Below are 27,794 nucleotides of genomic sequence, written 5' to 3' on the forward strand. Positions count from 1 at the left end.
CTCTTCTCTCATAGCACATAGCACGGTTTTCATAATTAATTCAACAATGTGTTTGAGCTTCTACCAGACTCTAAGTTTTGATTATAGAGTGATAAGAGAAAAAAGGATTTTCTTATTTGTGACCTCCTTGAGAGCTCCACTGTCTCTTGCCTTTGGGTCTCGAGCATCTAGCATGATAGTTGACGTACAAAAATTGACCAGTGGAGACTGATTCGCTGAATGAACAAATGAATGAACCTACTTTTGTTGTGTTGGTATTTTTCATATTCTTTGTGCTTCTTGCTTAGAATATTACATGAGTCTCAAGGGGTTCAGCATTTCATTTTTAACTACTCTAAATGTGCATACACCATGCCAGCCTTCACTCGGTAGAGTGGTTGTATCAGTAGGTGAGATCATTCTACTCCTCTCTTTCAGATTCTATGACAAGGTGCTATCTTTGCATGAAGATTCAGCAACCCCTGTGTCTAACCCTCTGCTTGCATTTACTCTCATCAAGCGCCTACAGTCCGACTGGAAGAATGTGGTACATAGTCTGGAGGCCAGTGAGAACATCCGAGGTAATGAGGAGGAGGGCTGGAGGGTGAGAGAAGATCCTATCTCCTGACTTAGTGGAAAGGAGAGAGGTTCTGAAGGGATGTGATGAAGGATAATGAAGTGGGTGGGTATTACTTGATCTCCTTAGCTCTAACTATTACAAAGAACTAGGTCCCTTTGTTAATATGTTTATATAATTATAATTAGAAAGCACTTTTTTTTTTCAGTAAGTTTTTAGTTTAGTTTTTTTTTTTTTTTTTTGGCTGCACCACGCAGCATGAGGAACTTCCCTGACCAGAGATTGAACCTGCGCCCCCTGCAGTGGAAGCGTGGGGTCTTAACCACTGGACCACCAGGGAAGTCCTAGAAAGCACTTTCATGTCCATTATCTCATTTGATCTTCACTCCAATCCTGTGAAGGACTATAGGTTATATCATCCCATTTACATACATGTGAAAGTGATGTCTTCTTTTTTTTTTTTAGATTTTTTTTTTGATGTTGACCATTTTTAAAGTCTTTATGGAATTTGTTACAATATTGCTTCCATTTTATGTTTCGGTTTTTTGGCTGAGAGGCATGTGGGATCTTAGCTCCCCGACCAGGGATTGAACCCACACCCCCTGCTTTGGAAGGCAGAGTCTTAACCACTGGACTGCCAAGGAAGTCCCTAAAAGTGATGTCTTCTAATAATTTCTATTTTATTAAGTTGCCACTACAGTGTGATCTTTAGTAAGATCACTTTCCTAATTTACTGTACTTTGTACTTAAAGAAGTTTGTTGACTTTGGGGAAGTTAAGAGGAAGAAGAGTTTGTCCCCCAAAAGGCAAGACTCCTGGAGACAGGTAGAATGGAACAACATGATAAACGTGCTTAGTTTTTACTCTAGAGTGTCTGTTCCTCATTCAGAAGATTTTGTTACCCTGGGAACAAAAGCAGATAAAACATTATCTTTGCTCATGTAATGTTATGAGCCTGATGACTATGGTGATTAAGGTGATGATGCCTTGCTGTATTAAATGCTCACCGCCTGTTTCTTGAATGGTAGATTGATGCTTTCATGACCTTTACAGCTCTGAAGGATGGTTATGAGAAGGTGGAACAGGACCTGCCAGCCTTTGAGGACCTTGAGGGAGCAGCAAGGGCCCTGATGCGGCTGCAGGACGTGTACATGCTCAGTGTGAAGGGACTTGCCCGAGGCGTCTTCCAGAGAGTCACCGGCTGTGCTGTCACTGACCTGTACAGTCCCAGACGGCTTTTTTCCCTCACGGGGGATGACTGCTTCCAAGTTGGCAAGGTAATGATATTCAGAGAGAGGGCAAATTGCTCAGCTCTCTTTTTGGGGGATGAAATCACTATATCCCGATTCCTTTTACATATTTCTAATCCTGACAGCAAACTTGGAAATTTGGTATTATTCCCCATTTTCAGATGAAGAAACTGAGGTTCAGAGAGGGTAAATAACTTGCCTAAGGTTACACAGTTTTAAGTAGCAGAACTAAAATTTGAACCTGCATCTTTTAACTCTGAATCCCATGCTCTTTCCATGATAGGGAAATCATATACTTAGGACACTCTTGAGAGTGAAGGAGGTGTTATTAGCCAGGATGACAGACATAAAATGGGACTGTCCTGGGAAAAATGGCCCTATGGTCACCCTAAGTAGAGCACCCCGCCAGTAGATGAACAGCCAGGTGGAAAGGAGAAGCAGGGTCAAAGGGTGGGGGAAAGGAAAGGAAATGGTGATGTGAAGGTTGATCACGGAAACTCAGCCTCCTGAGACTTTGTGAAATCCCTTGCAACATTTCCTAGGCATTTGTAAATACTAAATTAAAGTAGTGCCAAAACACAGGCCATTTGGGAATTCCGTGGTGGTCCAGTGGTTAGGACTCTGCACTTCCACTGCAGGGGTCACAGTTTCGATCCCTGGTCGGGGAACTAAGACCCTGCAAGCCGCGTGCTGCGGCCAAAGGAAAAAAACATCATCGTTTTAACATTGCTTGAGAAAACAGACTTCAAGAACCTTCCTTATGAGATATTTAACTGATCTTTGATCACAAGTTTTAAACACTCTTGAGGTTATTTTACAATATATTCTTTGTTAGCCTTTGCCCAAGAAGTAATGGAGTAAATCCTTTTTAATTTTAAAGATGCGTAATGCAGGAAAGTGAATTTTTCCCAGCCCCTGCAGTATTCATTAGCCGATATAAGAGGGGGCCTCATGTGTCCTGAATCCAAGTTTTGAGAATCAGTCTTCCAAATTAATGTGGAGAGGGTTGCCCTAAGCCTCTCTGTGTGCATTTTTCCTTTTCTGAAATCCTGAATAGAATCAGAGCTGAATCATCCTGTTCATGGCTAATTTAAATTGAAGCCAGTTACAACAGCTCCATGTATGGTACCAATATATGCTTCCTTAGTGAGGTTTTTCTGAGACTAAAACCATATGTTGAAAATTCAGTAAGTCGCTTCCTAAAAGTCTCACTGGCAGTCCTTATTTCTGTATTTATTTACTTATTTTGAAAGATAAAACATTTCAAATATAAGAAAAGTACACATAAAATAAGAAGCAATTATATCTATAATTGAGATGAAATATATGTTCAAATTTTGCTATATTTGTTTCAGATTTTTTTTCAGATTTTCTAAAAAGAATTTACAGATAGCTAAATACAGCCCTACTTCCTTTTCCTTCTCACCACTCCCACCCTTTCTACTCTAACCTTGCCCAGGTACCAGGTGACCACTGTCCTAAACCATACAGTAAGTGCTCTTGAGTCACTCAGCATGTTGTATCTGTGAAATTCATACATGTTGTGGCATTTATCAGTAGTTCATTCCTTTCTATTGCTGACTAGTATTCCATTGTTTGAATATACCACAAACTGTTTATCCAATCTCATGTTGATGGATACTTGATTTGTTTCCAGCATCAGCTAGAATAAAGCTGCTATTAACATTCTTATGTACGTGTTTCTGTGGACATTTGTTTTCATTTCTCTTGGTTAAATACTTGGGAGTGGTATTGCTGGGTCGAAGAATAAACTTTGATAATTATTAACATGTAGACAAATCTGTTTCATCTGCACCCTCCTCCATGGATTATTTTAAAGCAGATCAATCTTTCTATTTTCTGAAATTCTTAATTGTCTAGTTTTACTACCCTCCTGTTGTGTTGGTTGACTCTTGTTCATTGTCAGTTGTTTCCTGATACAGTTTATCATTTTTGATTGTGAGCTTATTTTTAGCAGGACTTTTTCCCCCCTAAGAGCCTTTTTCTGCCCAAAGTTGTAGGAATATCCCTTCATAGTGTTTGGGGTTTTCTTCTTCCAGGTACTCTGGTGGTATCACTAGCCTTAGATACTTATTTTTTTTCCCCTGTACATTACATCCCCATGACTTATTTATTTTATAACTGGAAGTTTATAACTTTTGACCCCTTTCACCCACTTCGCCTCCCCCCTACCCCTGGCCTCTGGCAACCAATCTGCTCCCTCTATTTATGGGATTGGGGTTTTTATTTTTTTTTTTGGTTTTGTTTCTGTTTTTGTTTCCACGTGTAAGTGAGAGCATATGGTATTTGTCTTTCTCTGTCTGACTTATTTCACTTAGCATAATGCCCTCGAGGTCCATCCATGTTGTCACAAATGGCAAGATTTCATTCTTTTTAATGGCTGAATTATATAGATCACATTTTCTTTATTCATTCCTCCACTGATGGACACTTAGGTTGTTTCCATATCTATTTCTCTGAATAGAGGCCAGACAGAAACAAACCAACTTTCTTGTCTCCTTATGACAGTGGGTAGATTTTTTCTGGTCTACTCTTTCCCTTATAGTGTAGTTTTTCATGGGTTTCAGTTTTATGAGTGTGTCTTAATTCCAATTCCTAGGTTTGGGAGGTCTACAGAAGGCTCACATACTGTCCTCATGTGGGTATTATAACCTAAGGTTACTAGAACCAACCCCCACCCCATCCTAGGCAGCTTCAGCATCTGCTCATAAGCTTATTACTTGGATTTTCAACTCCTTTTTTACTTCTGGTACTTGGGTATTTTCCAGTCTTTCTTGAAAATATATAATTAAATGCTTTTTATATTTTATTCAAAATTTCTAAGTCTTTGTGGTTGGAAGGATTCCAGTTATCTCAATCTGCTGTATTGCTGAGACTTAAAGTTCCTCATGGAAATCTTAATTAAATAAATTGTTAACAGGAAAAGTTCCGTCATTTTTTATTGTTATTCTTCAACTCAACGTTTTTACAAATAGAAAACTTAAGGACCAGAAAGATAACACAGCAGGCTAATGGCAGATGGGGGATAGGAATGGACTTAACTATTTAGGCGGCAGAGTTGCAGTATCTTTAGGTTCTGCCCTATTTTTCTGCCTGCTGGAAATTATACCTGAATTAGAAAGAGGCCTTCCAAATCTGTGACTTTATAATTCCCTGCTGTCTCCAACATCAACTTGCAGGAAATTCCGCCTGCAGTTCTGGTATTCTAGTTAACCGTAAGCTATTAGGAGACGGGAGCTATGTCTAGTGCGTGTTGCCATATTCCCCACATTCAGACATTTAATATAGGACAGATCCACTGAGCTCTCATAACGTTCCAATGTCTACCTTCATTAAGATGTCTAATGCATTATGTCACAATTATTGGTTTACTTATGTGCCCCTTGATTGATTGTAAGCTCTTTAAAGGCAGGGACCACCAGGTACATTGTAAATACTCAGTAAATATTGAATAAATGAATGCTTTTAATCCATTCCTCACATTGCTACCAACAGCATCTTCCTAAAAACATGACAGTCACACTCTAATTAGCTTAGCCCCTGTTGTCTTTTGTTGTTTTTTTTTTTTTTTTGCTGTACGCGGGCCTCTCACTGTTGTGGCCTCTCCCATTGCGGAGCACAGGCTCCAGACGCGCAGGCTCAGCGGCCATGGCTCACGGGCCCAGCCGCTCCGTGGCATGTGGGATCTTCCAGGACCGGGGCACAAACCCGTGTCCCCTGCATCGGCAGGCGGATTCTCAACCACTGCGCCACCAGGGAAGCCCCCCATTGCCTTTTTATGTTTATTTCCTGCTTCTCTTTGCCTTAGACTATAGCCACAATATACTGCTTGAACACATTCTTGCTTTTGGTTTCTGTTTCTACCATTCCCTCACCGTAAAATGACCTTCATTCCAATCTCTGCTCATGGAAATTCTTTTCCTTCTTCAACGAAGGCTCATCTCAGATGGCACTTCTTCCGTGAAGCTTTCTGAGATTCTCAAGCATTCATGCCATTCTGCCCAGTGTTATAATTACTTGAGTTCATATATCTCACATCTCCCCAGATTATAAATTCTTTAAATGCAAGAATACTTTATATTCTCCATGCCTAGTACATTGTCTTGTATATAATAGATGCTTAATCTATTTAATTTAAATGAATTAAAGAGAAAACTTGCCTTCTTGGGTTCCAAAGGCCCTCCACTCTTTGCAGTATCATTTCCTTTCTCTACCCATGGACTAAGGCTTTAGTGACGGTACTTATGCTCCCTGCAGGTGGCCTATGACATGGGCGATTACTACCATGCCATTCCATGGCTGGAGGAGGCTGTCAGTCTCTTCCGAGGCTCTTATGGAGAATGGAAGACAGAGGATGAGGCAAGTCTAGAGGATGCCTTGGATCACTTGGCCTTCGCCTATTTCCAGGTAGGGGAGTTAGCAGGGGGCTCACTGCTTTCATCACAGTAAGCGTAATGCTTTATATCTGCTTTACAATTTTCTAAGCATTTTCATGTCTCTTAATTTATTTCGTCTTCCCAACAGGACCAAATGTGAGTCAAGCAGGGCAGTTGTTTTGTTATTTCCCTATTTCTCATGTGAGTAAACTGAATCTCCAAAGAATTCCTAGCTTGTCACAGAGTTCACAGAGCTGGGATTAGAGCCCGAGTCTGTATGATTCTTTGTTAGTACTCTTTCCAATGTACTGACTACTTTAAGTCATCGTCTCCCATGTAGGAGGCGGTCTCTTACCTGTAGCAGCAGCAGCTGCATCCACAAATGTTTAATAGCTTCACAGTCAATGCAGATCGCTCTTTTGCCCTCTCAACATTTCATAACTCATCCCAGATGTTATGCCATGATACTGCCAATGTCAAGGAAGAAGTTTGATTGTTAGCCTCTCCCGTCTGCAGTCAAGTCCAGCTGTGACATGAATAGTGTCTGGATACACAGCTGGTGCCATTGGTCCAGAGCATCAGCTCAGCACCTCCTCCAGCTGTTGTTTTTCTTTGGCACTGTTGATCTACAACCTGTTGTGCCCCTCGTGAAAGCTCGTTTCCCTACATGTGGGAGCTGCCATCCTTTGTGTAGCTAATCCCATTTCCCACCAGGGTTGTACAGTCTTCAAGAATAGGCTGGAAAAATCACTACAGAGCCAATTCCCTAGAGTTTCCAAAACTAATAAACCATTTCTGCTCCATACATTCCCTTTCCTTTATCCCTTTTCCTGAGAAAAGGGAGGAGGATGTGCGTGGTCCAAACGCATGTGTTGCTGCCAAAACAGCAGTGCAGCAAATAGACCTGCTCCTCTCATGCAAATTCCTGGTAAGTGGCTCTTTGTTGTAAAACTTTCCAAGGTGCTCTTCCTAACTCTGCTGCTTAATTGCTACATACTAAAGCTGAAACAGAATCCCTGTGATGCAACAAATGGCGAGACGTTATTGAATTTTAATAGAAGAAGAAAATGGAGAATTGATGTGGAGACTCAGAGAAGATAAACTAAAGCAGCTCACCCTGAAAGACAGAGTTTTAAATACAGTGTCTGACTAATTGTTTTGGGTTTTTTCCCCTATGATGACTTAGATTTCTCCTCTTCTCACTTGTAGACTCTCCCTTTCCACAATCGTGCTTTGGTACATTTTATTCATCTTACTAGGCGTAGCTCAAATGTCACCTATTTTGTGAAGTCTTCCTTAATTCTCCTCAGACTCTCCTTCTTTGTGCTCTCATGGTACATTTTTTTTTTTATCCCACAGTAATAGAACACATTGGCATCGTCTTATGGACAATTCCTGGTCCCCTTTTTACCCTTAGTAAATTAGGGGTAAATGTCCCTCCATGGACCTTACATTATCATGTAAAATTATATATCTATATATACCATGAAAAGTATAATATATATAATATTATATATAGTACTATTATTATTTAATTCTTTTTCATGATAAATTTTAGTGAAAAACCATTTCAGTAACTACTAATAATGAGAGACAGTAGAGTGTAGTAATTAAACCATAGGCTCTGAAGTCAGGCAGACCTATGTTCAAATTCTGTGAAAACTAGGGCAACGCCCTTAACCTCCCTGGACCTTAATTTTCTTATCTTTAAAGGGAGATAATAATGATGCTGTAAGAGTGTGGAAATAATTTTCCAAATAACCTTCTGAGTTTTTGTCTGAGACCTCCCTGTAATGTAAGACAGATTAACAAAAGGAACAATAAACATAAGTTAACTAACATGTATACCTCCTGTAGACATGGGAGCTATTGGGGCTGGGAGGGAGGTTGAGTAACTCTCTGAGGGGATCTAAACCTCCATCTTAAATACTGTATCCAGCTAAAGACAAAAGAAAGAAGGTGTGGGGAGAGCCAGTTCTGGGAGGTGACCAGGCATAGCAAGCAAGGGTAAGATTGTTATGTAGATTTAAGTGGGTGCCTTCTCCATTGATAAGATTCTCCTCTGATGTAGGGTCATCCTTTTCTTCCAGTTACACAGGGGGAGACACCCTCACAAATGGAGATTTCCTTTATGAATGTAAATTTGCCTTACAAAAGGGCAACTTCTACTCTGGTTTGAAAAACTTCTCCTGTATCTGTTGTTTCTCAAAATAATTAGCTCAAAATAATCTTTATGCCAAAGAGGCATATTTTAGGGTGGCATATTCTGCTACCCTTCAATGCTTACCTCAAAGGGTTGTCATGAGGATTAAATGAGCTAATACATGTAAAGCCCTTAACACAATTTATGACACATATGCACTCAATAAATGTAATCTGTTTTTATATTATACACAGTATATATTCTTTTTTCATTTAACATTATTTAGTGTGCACATTTCCAAAGGAATTTAACTGGGACATCAAAAGTAACTCTAACTTTGTTCTTGATAAAATATTTTACCTTGTGATAAAGCCCTTGAGTTTTAAAAATATGTAAAATTGTATCTTAGTTCTCTTCATCTCAAAAGGGTTTGAAAATCTATAACCCTGAGTTAATATCTGACATTAAGATATTAGTAGATTACTTAACTATCCCTGTGTTAAGTACAGAACAGAATAATTCATGATATTAAATAATTAGAAACAATCTGTATGCCCAAACAATAGCAGAATGGTTAGATTGTCTGTGATGGAGCTTCTAAATGGAATAAAATGCAGCCATTAAAAATGCTGTCTTGGGGCTTCCCTGGTGGCGCAGTGGTTGGGACTTGAGCTCCCAATGCAGGGGGCCTGGGTTTGATCCCTGGTCGGGGAACTGGATCCCACATGCATGCTGCAACTGAGAGATCGCATGCCACAACTAAGGAGCCTGCGTGCTGCAACTAAGGAGCCCACCTGCCGAGGCTAAGACCCGGTGCAACCAAATAAAAAAATGGGGCTTCCCTGGTGGCGCACTGGTTGAGAGTCTGCCTGCCGATGCAGGGGACACGGGTTCGTGCCCCAGTCCGGGAAGATCCCACATGCCGCGAAGCGGCTGGGCCCGTGAGCCATGGCCGCTGAGCCTGCACGTCTGGAGCCTGTGCTCCGCAACGGGAGAGGCCACAACAGTGAGAGGCCCGCGTACCGCAAAAAAAAAAAAAAAAGTGTCTCTCTTGTACACCCATGTTCATAGCAGCACTGTTCACAACAGCCAATAGGTGGGAAGCTATCCAAGTATCCATCAACGGATGAACAGATAAGCAAAATGCAGTGTATACATACAATGGAATAATACTGAGTCTTTAAAAAGAAGGAAATTCTAACACATGCTACAACATAGATGAACCTTGAGGACATTATGCTAAGTGCAATAAGCCAGTCACGAAAAGACAAATACTGTTTGATTCCATTTATATGAGGTATCTAGAATAGTCAAATTTACAGAGACAGAAAGTAGAATGATGGTTACCAGGGGCTGAGGGGAGGGGAGAATTGGCAGTTGTTTTTTAATGATTAGAGTTTCAATTTTGCAAGATGAGAAAACTCTGGAGATTGGTTGCACAACAATGTGAATATATTTATTTATTTATTTACTTACTTAATATTTATTTATTTATGGCTGCATTGGGTCCTTGTGCTGTGCAGGCTTTATTTAGTTGCGGCGAGTGGGGGCCACTCATTGCGGTGCTCGGGCTTCTCACTGTGATGGCCTCTCCCGCTGCGGAACACGGGCCCTAGAGTGCACAGGCTTCAGTAGTTGCGGCACGCGGACTCAGCAGTTGTGGCTCGCAGGGTCCAGAGCACAGGCTCAGTAGTTGTGGCTCACGGGCTTAGCTGCTCCGTGGTACGCGGGATCCTCCCAGACCGGGGCTCGAACCCGTGTCCCCTGCATGGGCAGGTGGACTCCCAACCACTGCGCCACCAGGGAAGTCCCATGAATATATTTAATATTGATACTACTGAAACTATACACTTAGAAATGGTTAAGATGGTAAATTTACGTTTGTGTTTTTTACCACAATGTAATGAAAAATAATAATTAAAAAATGCTGTCTCTGAAGACTATGTAAAGATATAAAAAGTACTCCTGATTACACTGTAGCGGGAAGCAATCAGGATATGAAAATGTATAAGAAATATGATTGTAACTATGTAAACACTATATATTATCCAAAGTGCTTGAAATGCCTGGGTTTCAGTGTAACATTTTCCCCCTATTTCTCATATGTTTTATAGTGTTCTTATTGTTACTTTTATCATTAAAAATGAATTTTTTCACATGCAAAAATAAAATGATCAGAGGGAAATACAGTTGTAGCAGCTCATCATCATTCCATGGCACTCAGAGCAGGATCACAGCCCACCCTGCCTGGGTTCTGTTCCCCAGGTTTGTCTGGAAATCCCCTGTTTACTTTGACCACATGCAGCCCAAGGTTGAATGGCTGCAGGGAGAGTCATTACTATGCAGTGGGAACGGTTCAGGTTTAGTTCTTCCTTTGCCTTCCTCTAACTTTGTGGACTCTCAGAAGTACTGAGCCTGGAGAGCAAATTATATTTTTAGTAGGGTTTTTATAGTTCCATATTAATTTTAATAATAAAATATACCAAAATAACAACACCCTACAATTACATGGTTTTGCATGCTTTGAAAGACTTGAGGGCATTTTAAGACAGTTTATTTTCATTTATTTTTCTCCATTCCCTGGTAAGGGTGTTAATAAGTCATTTGTAAATGAGGAAACTGAGGATACCTGATTTGGATCAGGGCTCAAATCCTGAATTAGAACAGAGAACCTCTACATTTTAGTCTGCAGCTCATTTCAATGAGTCTTACTAGCTACTCTTGGTAAGAATATTTTATAGTTTTTAAAAAAATCCATGTATTGGTTCATCAGAGGAGATATCCTTAGTGCAGTTAACTCTTTCTTTTCCTTTTTTTTCTTTTTTATAGGTGGGAAATATTTCCTGTGCCCTCAGCCTCTCCCGAGAGTTTCTTCTGTACAGTACGTAACGATAAAAGATAACTACAGGTCTGACTTACTGGGAACTCCCTCCTGCTCTTGGCCTTTAGTCCTTGCAAATGAAACACAGCTGTCTATTTTTATTTTTCTAATTTCATAATCCAAGGCACATTTCTAATTTTTGATTAAATCTTACACATATTGATCAAGAGTTTTTGTTAGTTAGAAAGCTAAGAAAAAGATATCAACCTGTCCCCTTCCTCCTCCACCCCCATCCAGTCATATATATTAGTGTTCCTTCAGTGGAGAACAAGTCCGAGATTGGGAGCCAGTTTCTTTAGGGACATTTGAAGATCCAGGTGTCGGGAGCAGACCTGGGAACGAGTGCAATCAATGAGAGCTGTGTGTGCAAGAAGGAGAGTGACTCAGCAGGGATGTTCACTTTGGCTGCTCATAGAAAGATAGCAATTCTTCTCTTTAAACCAGAGCTCACTTTGCTATGCAAGCATCCTGCCCAGTTGGCCACAGAGTTCAGCTTCAACCCTCTTCAGGCAGCGCCTCACCAGAGTAAAACTGGGAGGGAGATTTACTAGCTTAGCTCTACTTGAATATTTTTGCTTAAAATGTTGGTGGTAGATGGCTTCCCAGGTTTTCTTTTAATAAGATAGTTAGATACTAAAGTAAGATACATAATCACTATTATGTTTCAATATTTATGGAGTATTTCGTGTAGGATTTCACTGTCACTTTCTAATGAATCCATTTAGTAATGTTATTCCTTTCTGATAATTTGGCAAACAGTAGGATAAGGAAGTAGCTGTGTGGTCTGGAAACACGTAGACAGCTAGTGGTACAAATTGATAACCCAACCCCTCTTTATTTCTTTGTGCTTTATCTATTAAAATCTCTGCCTCTCCCAGAGAACCCAAATTGTGCACTATTATAGGTGGATAAGTAGGGCACAGCAAATTGCAATTCCTGGTTCCATAAATGGTTTTGCAATATTTTTGTTGGTATTTTGGGCTCATCATTTCCATTCCCCCAAACTTCATTTCTTCTCTGGTTAAAAAAGGATGGTAATTTCTGTCCCTTCCTTTGCCAGAATAATGGTGGTGGTGGCAGTGGTGGTTAGAAGGACATTGAGCTCCTCAGAGAAAGATGCTTTGTGAGCCTTACAACAAGTCAGCACCTCCTTCTGAGATGCACTGAAAATCATGCACAGAGGCTAGCAGGCCATGGGTAGCTCCAATCCATGGGGGATCTGCAGCCAAAGCAGGCACAAACAAGACACAAGACCCCTGTAGGAACCTAGGCTAGAACCAACGTCTAGAACCCCTTTGTCCCATACTGCTCTGCTAGGTCTAGGCCAGTTAGGGAATTTTTGAAGGATCTGGTAGAGCTGGGAATAAATTAGTTTCCAGTTCTCCAGGGAAGAATAGATCGGTCTCTCTGCTATAGGCTTTGGCTCTTTGAACTTCTGTTTCATAGCACTTCCTTGTTGTGTTGTGTTGTAAGTAGTTAATGTGTCTTTTCTCCATTAGACTCTCAACTCTGGGAGGTTAGCCTCTAGCACAGTGTCTGGTACATAGTAGATGTTCACGGGAGAGTTGGTGAATGAATGAATAAAATATTGAAGCTTCTTCCCTCTACATAAAACTGACCATCACACCATCCTACAGCCACATCCTCATGATTCCTTGGTCTAAGAGTGTTCCTTCAGATCTACCAGGCCCTACTCAGTCTTTTTTTTACTGCCAGGTACTCTCCTGGGAGTGAGGGCCTTACATCCTCCTGTGCATGGACACAGAGAGTTATTTAGGTGTCCAGTTGCTGGTCACATGTGACAGTGAAGCTATAGGAAACCTTGGCAGCACTCTCTGGGACCACCGTTTGTTAACCTGTGTTATTCCCTGCTCCGATTTCTTCCAGGCCCAGATAATAAGAGGATGGCCAGGAATGTCCTGAAATACGAAAAGCTCTTGGCAGAGAGCCCTAACCAGGCCGTAGCTGAGGCTGTCATCCAGAGGCCCAACGTACCCCACCTGCAGACCAGGGACACCTATGAGGAGTTATGTCAGACCCTGGGTTCCCAGGTAGGATTTCTCAGGGAATGAAAAACGGAACAGGCTCGGATAGAGGGAGAAAAGGTAGAATTGGGACGATGTGAGGGGAAAGGCTGATGCACTAAAAAAAAATAAATGAAGCTCACTTGGACAGCATCAGTGACTGAATTCTGAATCTCCTGCATTCCAGGTTTTTCATGCTATAGTTCCCCTAAATCGGTTTCCGCTCCTAGACCCTTCTTCTCTTAAGCTGATTCTAGTCTTTCCTTTCAGCCTACTCACTACCAGATCCCCAGTCTCTACTGCTCCTATGAGACCAGTTCCAGTCCCTACCTGCTGCTCCAGCCTGTCCGGAAAGAGGTCATCCACCTGGAACCCTATGTTGTTCTCTACCATGACTTTGTCAGTGACACTGAGGCTCAGAAAATCAGAGGCCTTGCAGAACCATGGGTGAGTGTCCCCAAGGCCTGCCAAGAACTTCCCTTTGTTTCTTTATATGACTGGTGTTCAGAAGTGTGAGAATAGGCAGCCTGAACAACTAGATACTTCATCTGTTCAGGAGTTCAAAATACCAGCCATTCCATAAAACTAATCAATGGTGAAAAGAATCACAGTAGTGGTTGCCTCTGGAGGGAGAGGACTGGCTGAGAAAGGATACAAGGGGATTTTCTGGGGTATTGGAAATGTGCTGTCAATGTCTTGTTAGGGATGTGGAGTGCATGGCTGGATGCCTTTGTCAAAACTCAGCAAACGGTACTCCTGAGATCTGTGCATATCATCGTATATAAATTTAACCTAAAAAAATTAAAGGAACCCCCCTCCCCCAATATCAGTCATTCCATATACGTGGAAGAGGTCTATAACAGCAGTAGAGGTTGACTTCATCCTCCTGTCTGTCTTGGGCTGGCTGCAGCTCCGCCCCGTGCTGTCTTCCTCTGGGACCCAGCCCAACAGAGCAGCCTCTTTTTGGAACACTGCCGTCTCATGCGAGAGGAAAAAGGCAGAGATGGCAAACGACTAGCTGGTTCTTAAAGCTTCTGCTTGGAAGCACCAGGCATTACTTCCATCCACGTTTCCCTGGCTAAGGCACAGCGTACAGCTAACACTGCAGTCAGCAGGGCGAGTATGTCTTATTCTCCCATGGAGAAGACTCTGCACCAAGCTTGATGTTGATGCGGAGGGGAGTTTAGTCCGTCAGGAAGTGTGGCAAATATTTAGAAAAATCATGCAGTCGACCTCACCACTATAAGCATGTTGCCTCTTTACAAACGGTACATTAAGATGGTCTCAGAACTACTGTGTCAAAGCAGACATTGTGGCCTTCATGGTGTGCTATTCACCCCGGCAGCCAGGTCTGTGTGCCAGACGCTGTACCGGGTGCTTGGGCTGTTACGAGGAGGTTAAGTATTGCTCGCTCCCATTTAGGAGCTTCCTGCAGAATGGGGAAAACATATTTACAATGCACTGTGATACGTGCTGTAATAGAGGTGTGTGAGGGAGTTGTGCTACGGCAGCCTAAAAAGGCGAACCTTCCTCCGAGGGAAAGGCAGGGAGAGGCAGTAGGGTGAAGAGCAAATGGGGGAAGGGGGAGAGTTAGAAACAGAGAAGGCTTCTCTGTGGACCTGAGATTCATCAGAGTGAAAGGTGGCAAAGGGTATTCCAAGGAGACAGACAATCTGTGCACGGGCCTGCTGTGTCCAGAGAGTGGGGGGAAGCTCGGGGGCTGAAGTGTGCAAGGGAGGGGGTGCGAGGTGATGGGAGATAAGGCTGCAACGTGAGACACAATTAGAACCGCTGGAAGTACCAAGCTGGGGAGTTTGGATTTTATCTTGAAGGCAGGCGGGGAGCTGTGGGACAGTTTGAAACAGGAGAGTGCCCTGATCAGGTCTGCAGATTTTGAGGAAGTCTCTTGACAGCAGACGTGGATTGGAGGGAGAAAAACAGCAATAATAATTTCATCTAAAAGCCCTTCAGAGAAATCTGGAATCTTTGTACAGAAGGTTTTTGAAGCGATTAAGCTCCCCTCCCTGGTGAATTGGAACGATGTATTTTCAATAGCTTTGGCTTCTCAGTGAGCCAGCGGGAGCATTTGGCCGCAGCTCCTTTTTCCTCAGGACAACTCTGTTGCTGTGGTAACAGGACAGGCGGCCCACTCGGAGATGTTCATTTAATCCCTTGTAGCCAGGTCATCTGTTTGGCACGCACAGATCTTGCCACTCTCCCTTCCTCCAGAAGCGTCTCGCTGGGGTTGCTGATCCCTGTCTGGTCTTTGGCTCACCCAGGAATAAGCCCGGGGTGTGTGTGTGGTAGCGGCTGCCCCATGGGATGGCAGCCACCTCAGTGGCTTGTGTTGAATTTCTCTACTCCTCTTCACTGTGTGTTTCTCAAAGAAGCATTTCTCTGCTCTCTCATCACTCCTCCCCCATCTGCATCCTACGCATCCTTGAAGACTCAGCTGAAACCCTATGCCTCTCTTGGCCCCTATCCCTGACCACTTTGGCCCACTTTCATAGATTCTTTCAGGAGGAACATTTTTTTCAGAGCACTTTTTGGGGCAACATACAGTAACCTCCCTCCTCTGAACTCAGTTTTTGTCTCCACCTGTTTGGTACTTTCATTTATTCTGCCATTTACGTGTTGTCTGGAATCACGATCAGTTTCATGGGTTAGCATCCTGTCCCCCCAGCTAGACTGTAAACTAGCAGGGATCATATGTTGTCCTTGAAATGCCTGGCTCCATATTAGGCCGTTGTAGCCAGAGCAATTTGCAAAGGGTCACATCTGAGTCAAGCCCTCACTTAAACTCTTTAATGGGTCACTTTTTTTTCTTTTTGCGGTATGCGGGTGTCTCACTGCTGTGGCCTCTCCCGTTGCGGAGCACAGGCTCCAGACGCGCAGACTCGGCGGCCATGGCTCACAGGCCCAGCCGCTCCGCGGCATGTGGGATCTTCCCGGACCGGGGCACGAACCCGTGTCCCCTGCATCGGCAGGCGGACTCTCAACCACTGCGCCACCAGGGAAGCCCTAATGGGTCACTTTTGCTTTCAAATGATTACAGAGCTCCTTGGCCTGGCTGCTGCCACTCCCTCTGCAGCATGTTCCCATTATACTGACACCCTAGCCACCCTAAACAACTTGCATCTCCATGAACAGGCAGTGCTCTCACTGGCTCCCCACACACTCTTCTCTCTGCTTGAACCACTCTTCCCTTGGTCTCTTTCCACCTGTGTGATTCCAGTTGTCTTTTGGGCATCCTGGGAAGCCTTCCTGTCCTTCATAAGAATGGGCTAGATGCTCCTTCTCCATATTTCCATAGCACCCTGTACTTGTCCATTAGGGCCCCATTGGATGCCTTATGTCTGGTTTCCTATGTTGTATTTACAATGCATAGCACAGTGCTTAGCACAGAGAACGACCAATAAGTATCTTCCCCCCAAATGAATGACTTGTAGGTGCACAGTAAATAATTCTTAAAGGAATTAAATGTAGTGTGGCTCTTTAACGGAGGGGGCGGGCAGGGTGGAGTGGAGATTCCCTAGGATTTGTTTTTAAACCACTGATGTTGTCCGAAAAGAACAGAAGGGGCTATCTCTCTATGAATCTCTCCTCACTCCTCTATGAATGGCTCAGGAGAGGATGCTGGCTAGAGGACTAGAAAGAGACATCAGTCACCTACCGATTCCCTGCATCCTAGTATTGTAGAGGGAGAGTCTGAGAAGGACTACAAGAATGTATTGTTCCCATGCTGCATTTTATAGCTGAGGAAATGGGTCCAAGCAAGGGAAGAGCCTTTTCCAAGGTTGTCTACCTGGTTTAGCAGCAGGAATAATAATATTGTAGAAGCCTCTGAGAAGGGAAAGGGTTTCTGTCACATGCCCTTTGTTGCTCCGTGCTCTGCTGTGACCGCATGTGAAGTGCCGGGGCTGTGTCTTTAGCCACAGGACTCTGGTTCATTCACTCCTGGGTACATTTCACCAATATTGAGCACCTACGCCCTGCCAGGCCTTCTCTGCATCCTGGGGATACAGCACTGAAAAAAGACCAAGTCCTTGCCCTCACGGAGCTGACATTCTGATGACAAATGCAGAAGTAGACATCCTTATGTAAATAATATTTCTCTTTCTGTCCCTGGTACAGTACTTTTGCAATTAGAGGCCACTTTATTTAAAAATAATTTAAAATCTATATCTAGACATTCAGAACAAAATAGAGACATTCAGTTAAATTAGTGACTTCCAACCTGTTTGGTTGTTTTTTCCCCATAACCAAGGCAGCTGCAAACAAAACAGATTTTGATTCTCTGTAAGGAAGGGCTTTTATCAGAATTGTTCAGAAGTAGCGGGCTGCCTCTGAGGGTAGAAAGTGTCCTGTCATTGGAGGTGTTCATTTAATTTAACTTACCATCAGTCAGGCCCTGCCCCAAACACTCGGATATAAAGATGAATAAGAAACAGTCCTTGTTCTTACAGAACTCACAGTCTTGCAGATGCAAACGGGATTCAAAATCACTTGTATTTCAGTTCTACAGACCTTTTTCAGTTTTTACTATTTACCAGATATGAAGCTAAAGGTTATTTTCAACTCTGAGCTTTTATGTCACTTACGATTGATAGCTATCACTAAATTAGTAGCATGTACAAAATATCCTTTAATTAAGGAGAAACGGGGGATTGTTAGGCTTATGCTAAGAGAGGAGCGTGTCTATGGAAGTGAGAGCCCTTCCCTTTGCATCATAACCACTTGGACTTTCTCTTACATCCTTCACACCAGCTACAGAGATCCGTGGTGGCATCAGGCGAAAAGCAGTTACCAGTGGAGTACCGCATCAGCAAAAGGTAAGAGGGGTCCTTTCTTGGCAGGGACTCCGGTCATGCCTGCTGGCCACCCTTGGGCCTGTGGCACAGGTGACTGAAGGTCAGCAACACCCATTCAGGTGCCATTAGAGACGTCACAGTAGTTCACGTTTACATCTGTACATTCTTGTGGAGAGGGAGCAATTTCCACTCCCCTTACCCAAGGGCCTTTCTCAGGTGGTTACATCGTCTGAGGACTTAACTAGGAGGCCATTAGGGAGAAACTTGAAAAAGCTCCTATGCCCTAGACCAAAAATTAAGTGTGTAGTTGTCCTCCTAACCAGGATTGCTTTTCCAGGGAACAAGTCCTGTCTCTATTTGGAATTTGACTTTACCTCCTGACTCATATTCAAAGCATGACTTGCCACCACTCAGGCAAGAGGGATGGCCAGAGTCTCTGGATCTGATCCCTTCTGTGGTTGAGAGCCCAGCCGTATTCCCTCCCCTCCATCCCTGCTCTCCCTCCACTGTAGCCCTTGGTCTGTGCTGTAAGGACAGGATACCGTAAGAGGAGGGTCCCCACCCGAGCCATGGGAGATGGTGATGACATCCTTGGGGAGAGGCCAGACCTCAAGCTGGGTGGATGGTTTTGTTGTCTGGGAAGCGAGGTGAGTGATGAAAGCTTGGATTCAGAATCATCTGGCTTAACTTATTTGGTCTGGTACGTTTTGGGGACCTTTTACATTAGAAGTTATTTTCTAAGTTTTGAAAGGCCCGTCTAACCTCAGCTTCGTTGCTTTGCTAACCTTTCTGATACTGTAGTGTCAAGGAGAAAATTCCACCTTCTGTTTAGAGTCATTGCTTTTAGGGGAGTAGGTGATATTCTCTTTACTTTTCAGGTAAAGAAACTGAGACCCTCATTGCCTCCTCTCACTACCCACCCTCCCCCACAGTGCACCCATTTGAATTTTGGTTCTGTCCTCACAACTTCACTGGAACTGGTCCCTCAAAGGTCACCTATGCACTCCAAATCACTATCCACAAAGACCAGGTTCCCGACCACAGTGTCCTCAGCTTTCTACAACATGCCCTGAGCCTACTTTGCTAGCATTATTTCCCATTACTTCTCTAATAGACTAAATGCTTTCGTGCTGACACACACTGTAGTATATCACCCCACCATGTCTGTGCTTATGCTATTTCTTCAGCCTGGAATATCCCTATGTCTTTTCCATCTATTGAAATTTTATGCACCCTTCAAAATTTGGCCTACATGTCCATCTTACCTCAGTGCCCCAGTCAGAATTAACATCTTCCTCTGTGCTCCCCAGAACTTTACTTTAAGGGCTGGTTCTTATTTTTAACTCTACCTTGATTTGTGCTCAGTTGTATTTGTGTATATTTGTGTGTCTCCTCTCATGAGCTCTTTGAACACAACAGCTTTGTCTTGGGTATCTTTGTAAACCTTAGAGCCCACAGCACAGCACTATGCGTGCACTCCATACAAAAGAATGAACAAATTAATCCATCATTTATAGACCAAGGAAGTGGTCTTCCCAGACATGCCAAGGTGCTTCCCTTAAGAGCCTTCATCATCTCTCCAGGAGGCTCACTGGCTTTGCTTGGGGAGCACTTCCTCACTTCCCAGGGACCACATTCTGATGCCAAATCCTCCACTTTATCAGAACCTCAATAAGACATTCAGGAAAAGAGACTGAACTTTGCTCTTTGGCCTTTGACCTATCCTGGTTTGTCCTGAAGTAGAGCAAAAGAGCAGAGATTTTTCTGTGTTTTACAGCAATCAATAACATACAGCTTACAAAGCATCTTCATGAGCATCGTCTGTCACAATCTTCCCGAGTCTGTGTAGCAGACATTATTACCATCCCCATATTATAGACGAATACACTGAACCTTAAGAGAGGTGCAAGGTTAAGGGCCTGGCCAAGGGTCAAGCCGAGGATCCGGGACTGGTCTTACTCCTCTGAATCCAAAGCTTTTTCCATTGCACCCAGCTTCCTCCATTGAGATGTCTCTAAACATAGCATTCTTAAAGACAGGATTTTGTCTTCTTTCTCTTTGTATCCCAGTGCCTGGTGATGTGAACCTTCACTCTTCACACACCTAGCACAGGGTCTGGCATACAGTAGGCCTCAGAGAATGTTTGTTGAATGAATGTGTGAATGTTAAGATAGAGCACAAAATGGACTGGGCCGACTTAACAGGAGGAGTGAGTAGGTAATTAGGTACTCGTGTCTGTCTTCCTGTCCTCCTTGCCTTCCTTCCTTCCTTCTGGCAGTTGACATCATTCATTCAGATATTTAGTCATTTCTGGCATCAGATCACTGATGCTGCAACCTGTGGTGTGTTTTAGTGCCTGGCTAAAGGACACCGTTGACCCAGTGCTGGTGACCCTCGACCATCGCATTGCCTCCCTTACAGGCCTTGATGTCCAGCCTCCCTACGCAGAGTATCTCCAGGTGGTAAACTACGGAATTGGAGGGCACTATGAGCCTCACTTTGACCATGCTACGGTAACCATGGGGTCGGTGACCAATCTCGTGGGGTAGGCAACGAGGGTGTTATTTATTTCTCTGAGACAGAGCTCTTATAGGGCCCCCAGAGAATACCGCGTGAAATTTTAGAACAAAGGTTCTCGTTCTAGGTAGATTGAAAGCCTTGGTTTCAAGCTGATTGCTGCTGACTCATCTTCTTTTTACTAAAACTCACTGAAAAACACTCTTACAATGATTGAATTTTATGACATGTAAATGATATCAATTAAACTCTTCTATGACAAAAAAGTGTGCCTCTTTGGCAAATAATTGGGAACTCCAGGCTTATGACTTGGTATTTTTACAGAATAATCATCTGTAATATTTTATATGTTAATTTATTTCACCAAGAACCTGAAGGTGCAATCAACCCCTCACATAGTGCTTTCACTACTAACAAGCCATTTTGTTTGATTAGTAGTATACAGTTCACTTATATGAGTATCTAATAACGTGGTAAGAGGAAAAAAGTATATTGAGTACCTGCCAGCAAAGATAGGCACATACTTGACTAGGTATAGCTCAAGGCTATATCCCATCTGTGACTCCTCCATTTTTCTCCTCCCTGTATTATGGTGGCATCCTGGCTGTTACTCTGGTGCCATCTGCATAAAATAATGATATGTTCTATTTTTGTCTCAGTCACCAACCAGCCCACTGTACAGAATGAACTCTGGGAACCGAGTCGCAACATTTATGATCTACGTGAGTCTTGCTCTGGAGGGACCAGGGCTGCTTACTTAATGACTATTTATATCTCTTTTATTTTATGGTTTTCAAAGCAATATCAGATACTGATTTTATCTGAATTTCACAGCAGAAAAATCTCCAGGATGTTTGTGAATTTCATACAGCACTCTTGTTAGGCACTATAGGAGAGATAAAGAAATATCAATACAAGTCAGTTCCTTCCCTCAAAGAGCTTACATTGTGTAGACCTCAATGTGACCTTGTCATTGTCAGTGATTAGGACGGGAAGTGGGGTTACACTGAAGGCCAAGAGATCCTGGGACCCGAACAACACAGGAAGGGGATGTGAGAGTCTCTGTCTTTGAGGTCCCATAGACTAGTTGGTGTTGAAAAGCATGGACCTATAGGTGAGGTTGTGGAGCTATGAGGGGAGAGAGGAGAGAAATGAAGCAGCTGAGATTACAAGAGGGAAGAACAGAGATGCCTACAGAGAAATTCAGTGAGTGTGGCACTCTCATATGCGGTGAAAATTTTCTTCCTTATCTCCTCATGAATTCTTCACTAAAATCTACATTATATCCCCTTAAAACAAATTGCCCTTCTCTCCTAGTTTCTGACCTGATCCTATAGAATTCGGACCCAGTCTTTATTATCTCACCTATCCTCTTCCCTTCAGATCACGTGGGTTTACCTCCTTCTCCATGGACAAGTCATAATTTCAGGCATCTCTCACTTAAATTATAAGAGGTGTATCACTGTTAAATGAAGGAATAAACATGCCAAATGTAAGTGCTCTACATAACACCCTAAGATGAAGGCCTGGTTTCAGGCTCATTAGAATAGCAGACACCTACACCCTAGCATTCCCTCTTTCCTTAGTCCTGTTAACTGGTCTCCACAGTGTAGCCAAGAAAGGACAATCAGAGGCCAGCACTCTGTAGTTTTAATGCTGGCAATCCCAACATATTTCTTCATGTGGCTTGGTTTTAATTTTATGCAGAACTGGAAGGCTGCCATTGCCAATGGTGTCTGGCCTCTCATGGTCATTCTGAACATTCTGATCAGGCAGAGGGATGGCTGACGTCAGCTCTCTGGGCAGGAGACACAGCTTGGATCAGCTGCTGGTACATCTCTGGTTGATGACTAAAGCTGGCATGGGAGGTCACAGGCAGTGAAGTGCATTGATACCAACCAAAGAATAGGACATCTAGGGGCCAATATCTCTCTGTTCTTTATCCCCCTAGCATCTTCTGTAGCTGACTCCCTGATTACAGAGGTCCAGTTACTATGGTAAGGGTACTATGGTAAGGGTAGCCCAGCAATTTTAAATGACAAATGCAAGAGTGTGTATATGTTTGGATTTTAAGCCTTTGATACACAGTGGAATGGAAAGCGGTTTTGGATTTGGAGTCAGTTGGTCTAATTCTGGTTCTGCCACTTAACATGTGGCCTCAGCACAGATCACATCAATTCTTCGAGCTTGTTTTCTTGCTCTGTGCCTCCTCACAGGGCTCTCATGAGGATCTGATGAAATAATGTAAGGGGATATCTCTCTGTGAAGTTTCATACAATATGTTTCTATCATGTATCCCAGAAAGCAAGCATAGGACCCCATAAATGGGATCGTGGGACCTAGGAAGTGCTAGGTTATGCCCAATCCTTTCATCTTCAGGTTGGTGTTAAGACCATCATAAACATTTCTGAACATAAGAGATAAGATTTATGGAGAACATAAGAGTAATATTATATAGGGAGAAAATAATCTTTAAGAAGTATTGGGAGGATTGAGTTGAAATCAGGTTAGTGATTTTCTACTCAGACTGGACATAAGATCAGTCCCACTACAAAACAGTGGAAGGTTTACAGAGGGAAGATTTCCCTCCCCTCCACCAATCTTACAATCCATGCCCTGCTCATGAGCTTCACAGCACACAGATCCGATTCTCTTTTCAATTTGTTGGATAAGTCCTTCCTTCCCACTATACTGTGAAACGACAGGTAGAGGAAGGCAGGAAAGTCCAGGTTTCCTCTGTTGTATCTTGCTTACACCCACAGTGGCTGACAACAGGGGTCTGAACAGAATCATCCAGTTTGTTATTTGAACACAAGGAGCAAATTGTTGCTCTCATCGCCCTTCCCAAAGGACTACAGGGGGAGCCAAGATGTGCTAAAAATCACCACTGCCTTTTCCAGGTTCTGAATCGCCGCGTCAGTTCAGTTTCCTCTAACAAGTGCTAACATCCCAACTCCCATAACTCTTGCTCTGTAACACAGGCGAATATGGTGGGATCTGTGAATGTGCTGGTAGACAGTTAGCCAGGGCGAGGTAAGACTGGCACTCTGTGTCATGCTGCTGGTGAGAAAATAATTTAGCAGTATGTATCTAAAGTATTGAATATTTGCATATACTTTTGACCCAATAATACTAATGCTCAGACTCTTTCCTAAGAGAACAATCTAAAACACAAAAATGATTTTACTCATTAAGATGTTCACAGTGTTGTTTATAATAGTAAACAGTGGGAAATAACCTAATGTTCAAGTGTGTATGTAGCATAATGGTTATGAGCAGGGACTTTGTAGTCAGACAGCATTGGCTCAGCTCCAGTCCTGGCTTAGTCACCAAGGAGTTATATGACCTTTTGTAAACCACTCAATCTCTCTGAGACTTGGTTTCCTCATCTGTAGAATGTAAATAATAACAATCCTAACTCACAGGAATAGTGAGGATGATATACTTGTTGTGAGGAATAAGTGAGATAATATATTTGTAAGGACTTAGTGTGATGCCTAACATACGGCCAGTGCTCAATAAATGTTAACTATTACAGTTAAACCATAACAGTGCTTTTTTCTTTTTCCAGATGGTAAGATGATGAATAATATTAAGTATTTTAAAGTATTTTTCAAAATGTTTAGGTTATTACATATTTCTTTGACAATCAGAAAAAACTCTTCAAGTTAAGTAAACACATCCATAATTCTAGAATATACCAGTGGTGAAACCCTTTAGCTGAGATTACCCAGAGAGGGTCTGAGTGATCTGGGAAACACACCAAAGGTGCAATCAGTATTTCCTATGATGCCCAGCTTTCAAATATAATCATTGTATTCTAAGCAGTGTTTTGTAAGCCACTGGTCATGATCCATTAGTGGGCTGTGAAATCAAGTTAGTGGATCTGGTCAGTATTTAAGAAATCTGAACTAGAATAGAATAAAATAAAATGGAAAATAACAGAGGGCATCTGATGTAGTTAAGAATATTTTATGAAACTTACTTCAGGGACGTGTCTGTGTCTTGGGTTGTGACATAAACTGTATTTCTTCCTGAGGGCCTCGAAGTTTGAATCTACTTATTGTAACCCTCAATAAGGATGTTAGCTCAAAGGGTAAAGAAAGGGGGCATTTCTAAACGTCCTCTTGTGGCCCTGCAGGCAAATACTGATGCCACTGAATAGGCTCTCTCAATTCCTAAATTGGGTGATTGTACTTCCATAAGTATTTCTCCCAGAGTTGAAAGAGGGGCACACAAGAGGGAATTTATGCAGAAATGACATCAGACGTCATGTGAGGCAGAGTAGGGCAGTCGGGATATTTCAACCCTGGCTCTTCCTCTGGCCTTGCAGCTGAGCTCGGTGGAAGCTGGAGGAGCCACAGCCTTCATCTATGGCAACTTTAGCGTGCCTGTGGTCAAGGTGAGTGGGGGGTCTGACCCCAACAGGTGGTTTTAGCAGTGCAGAACTAACACCCTAGCGTTCATGCTGCCTGTGCTTGCAAGCTTATTCCTGGGAGAGGGAATGAAAAGAGGTCTCCCCTGATTCCCAGAATCAGAGATAATCCCTCAATTTTCTTGACTCCTGCATTTACTTGTGCCTCTATTTTTTATTTTATTTACACTTATATTACAAGAGGATGATTACATGTGTGCCTTCCCATTACAATAGAGCTCCTCAAAGGTGAGAGTCCCCTTCGGATCCTTGACAACAACTGGTCCCTTCAGTCATTCATTTAGTAAACACTGGCGGCTGGAGGCACTGAGAGTACCGAGGAAAACTCGTAGTCCTTGCCTCCAGAAGTCAACATAACGTATTGCAGTAGGAGTTATAATGTCAAGCAAGGCACAGAGGGCGGCCAGTGTGGTAAGAGGTTTGTTTAATGAATTAATATCTCCCCCAAATGTCAGATCAATCAATCAGGTATGACAGCCCTTACTTCAGGAATGAAATGAAGACAAATAATTGAGATCACGCCTCATAGCACTTAGCACAGTACCCAGCACATCCTAAGCATTCAGTGAGTAAATGCTGGGTATCTATCAAAACTCAGGGGGTTGGCCAAGGTTAAAGTAAGCGTATAGGAAAAAAAGCTGGGGACGGGGGGAAAAAGAACATATACGATTTGGAATCAAAATGCCTGGGTTTGAGTCCTGACCTTGCTCCTTCTTAGTTGCATTATTTAAAGCCCCGAAGTCTCAACTTCCTTGCTGGTGAGGTGGGGATGATGATGACCCCTGCTTCCTGCGGGTGTTACTAGGAAGTGCCTAAGGAAGAGTCAGTGGCTCACTTAAGTTCTTAGTTGTGTGAGGAATATTTTGTTCCACCTTGTGCTTTTTGTCGAGTTTCTCTCCTCAGTGATCCTATGACACCCTGTGCTCACCTTTCCCCCAGCACTTGTCACACTGTCTCATCCTCGTTTGTTTTTATGTCTGTCTCTCCCACAAGACTGAACTCCCTGAGACAACTGGACATGATCTTTCTCTGCATCCTCAGGGCCTAGAGCAGAGCAGGCCCTCAATAAGGGATGCATGAGTGAATGAGTAAATGGCAGCTTATACCATCTTGTGGCATTTTATGCATGCCTTGCCCCCAATCTGCATGGACAGTTTTCTTGTTTAATGACATGCATGCCTTTGTCCTCAGTCAAGTACTTCCTAAGGACTGAGATTCTGGGCTGACCTCCCCTGGGGCGGGGTCTGCTTGTTTTCAGAATGCAGCACTATTTTGGTGGAACCTGCATAGGAGTGGTAAAGGGGATGGTGACACACTTCATGCTGGCTGTCCTGTCCTGGTAGGAGATAAGTGGGGTAAGGCCTGCCTTTCTGGGCATGGGAATTGGGTGAGGGGTTCAGGGTAAAGTGAAATAGGGGATGGATGGAAAATAACATAGCCTTTTCATTCCAAAAGCTTAACAGTGCCACATTATATTGAGGTGATCAGATTCTGGATTAGTTGCCACCAGTACATTGGGAGCCCATAAGGCCAGGCTTTTGTCATAGAGCAGGTGTCAGTAAAAGTTTATTGGCCTTACCAGATGGGCCTTGATTCCTGAGCACAGCTAAGGAATAATATGTTGCTAAGTCCCAGTCCTCTATCCCAAGGAGAGACCCATGAGGTGCTTCCCCATGAGGAGATGGTCAAACAAGGAAGAGATAAGGAAGTAGGGGATGTGTTTATGTCATATATGTGTCTAAGAGCACTTAGCTCTGAAGACAGAAAAAGAAGTAGAGGGACTCTTGTGCTGAGGTGGACTTTGCCAGGAGAATCCATCCCTTTTCTCTCATTACCCTGGAATGGTTCCCTGGGGGAGTGGGCTTTTAGGAGCTACATGAAGGGTAAGTGACCACAGTACCCACGGGTTTGAAAATTAGTCTGTAGTAGCAGGACCTGTCAGGGACTTTTTCCAGGTGCCACTGTCCTTCTTGCTCTTTACTGCTGCTGAAGCAATGTCTTGTAGTCCATAGTAGGGCTGGGACCAGGGTGAGGCAAGTGAGTTGCCAAGGGTGTGGAATTTAACGGCCCTGTGAGCGAGCATCGCTACTGTCTGCTCCGCTAAGCCTGCTCTTCTTCCTCCCCATTTCCCCCAGTGGCCAACAAGTGGATACACGAGTATGGACAGGAATTCCGCAGACCTTGCAGCTCAAGCCCTGAAGACTAAAATGTTGGCAGAGAGAAGCTGGAGGAGTCCTTTGGCTTTCCAGAGAAGCCAGAAGCCAAAAGCTATGGTAAGAGAGGAGAAAGGAGAGCAAAGCTTCTGGAGGGCCTTTGTCAGCATTGCCTATTCCTTGCAAATGGAAGACAAGGAAGTGGTCTCTAGCAGGGGACATCTGAGAACTTACAGTTTCTCCTCAAGCCATGAGTCACAGTAGAATGAACAATAGAAAGGAGGGGGCAAGGAGGCTGGAGAGAGAAGTTTCTGGAGCTCAGACACTTCTCTTGGGAACAGGACACATTAACAGTCTCCAGGGTTTGGTCACTGGGGCTTTTGCTACTTGAGCCTTGACCACAGGGGCCCAGAAGTGGCAGTGAGGACACCTGCAGGTGGTGCCTGACCCCCATATGCCCTTCTGCCTACTGACTTCTGCTGAAGGCTGAGCAGGGGGTGTCTCTGTATCAGGAGTGTACCTCATGTGATGATTTTTTTAAAGCAGAAAATAACTTTTTTAAAATGATTTTTTAATACAGCCATTAAAAATGTTTTAATACAGTCATTAAAGATGTTTACAAATCATT

General features: G+C 43.2%; 1 protein-coding gene across 1 annotated transcript; it reads left to right on the forward strand.

Annotated features, from left to right (window-relative positions):
• Nucleotides 1–417: 417 nt before the first annotated feature.
• Nucleotides 418–27,791, forward strand: LOC114886836 (prolyl 4-hydroxylase subunit alpha-3; the record flags this gene model as incomplete). The annotated part of the gene is made up of 12 exons (XM_029207938.1): nucleotides 418–560; nucleotides 1,609–1,832; nucleotides 6,084–6,233; nucleotides 11,175–11,226; nucleotides 13,114–13,277; nucleotides 13,521–13,697; nucleotides 18,018–18,082; nucleotides 20,415–20,574; nucleotides 21,238–21,300; nucleotides 24,912–24,980; nucleotides 26,272–26,368; nucleotides 27,149–27,791. Coding segments are annotated over 12 exons (1,435 nt in total), but the record flags the coding sequence as incomplete, so codon positions are not given.
• Nucleotides 27,792–27,794: the final 3 nt, after the last annotated feature.

Source organism: Monodon monoceros, unplaced genomic scaffold (assembly GCF_005190385.1).
Source record: "Monodon monoceros isolate NGI ecotype Baffin Bay Population unplaced genomic scaffold, NGI_Narwhal_1 Contig4486_ctg1, whole genome shotgun sequence".
Lineage (NCBI taxonomy): Eukaryota > Metazoa > Chordata > Mammalia > Artiodactyla > Monodontidae > Monodon > Monodon monoceros.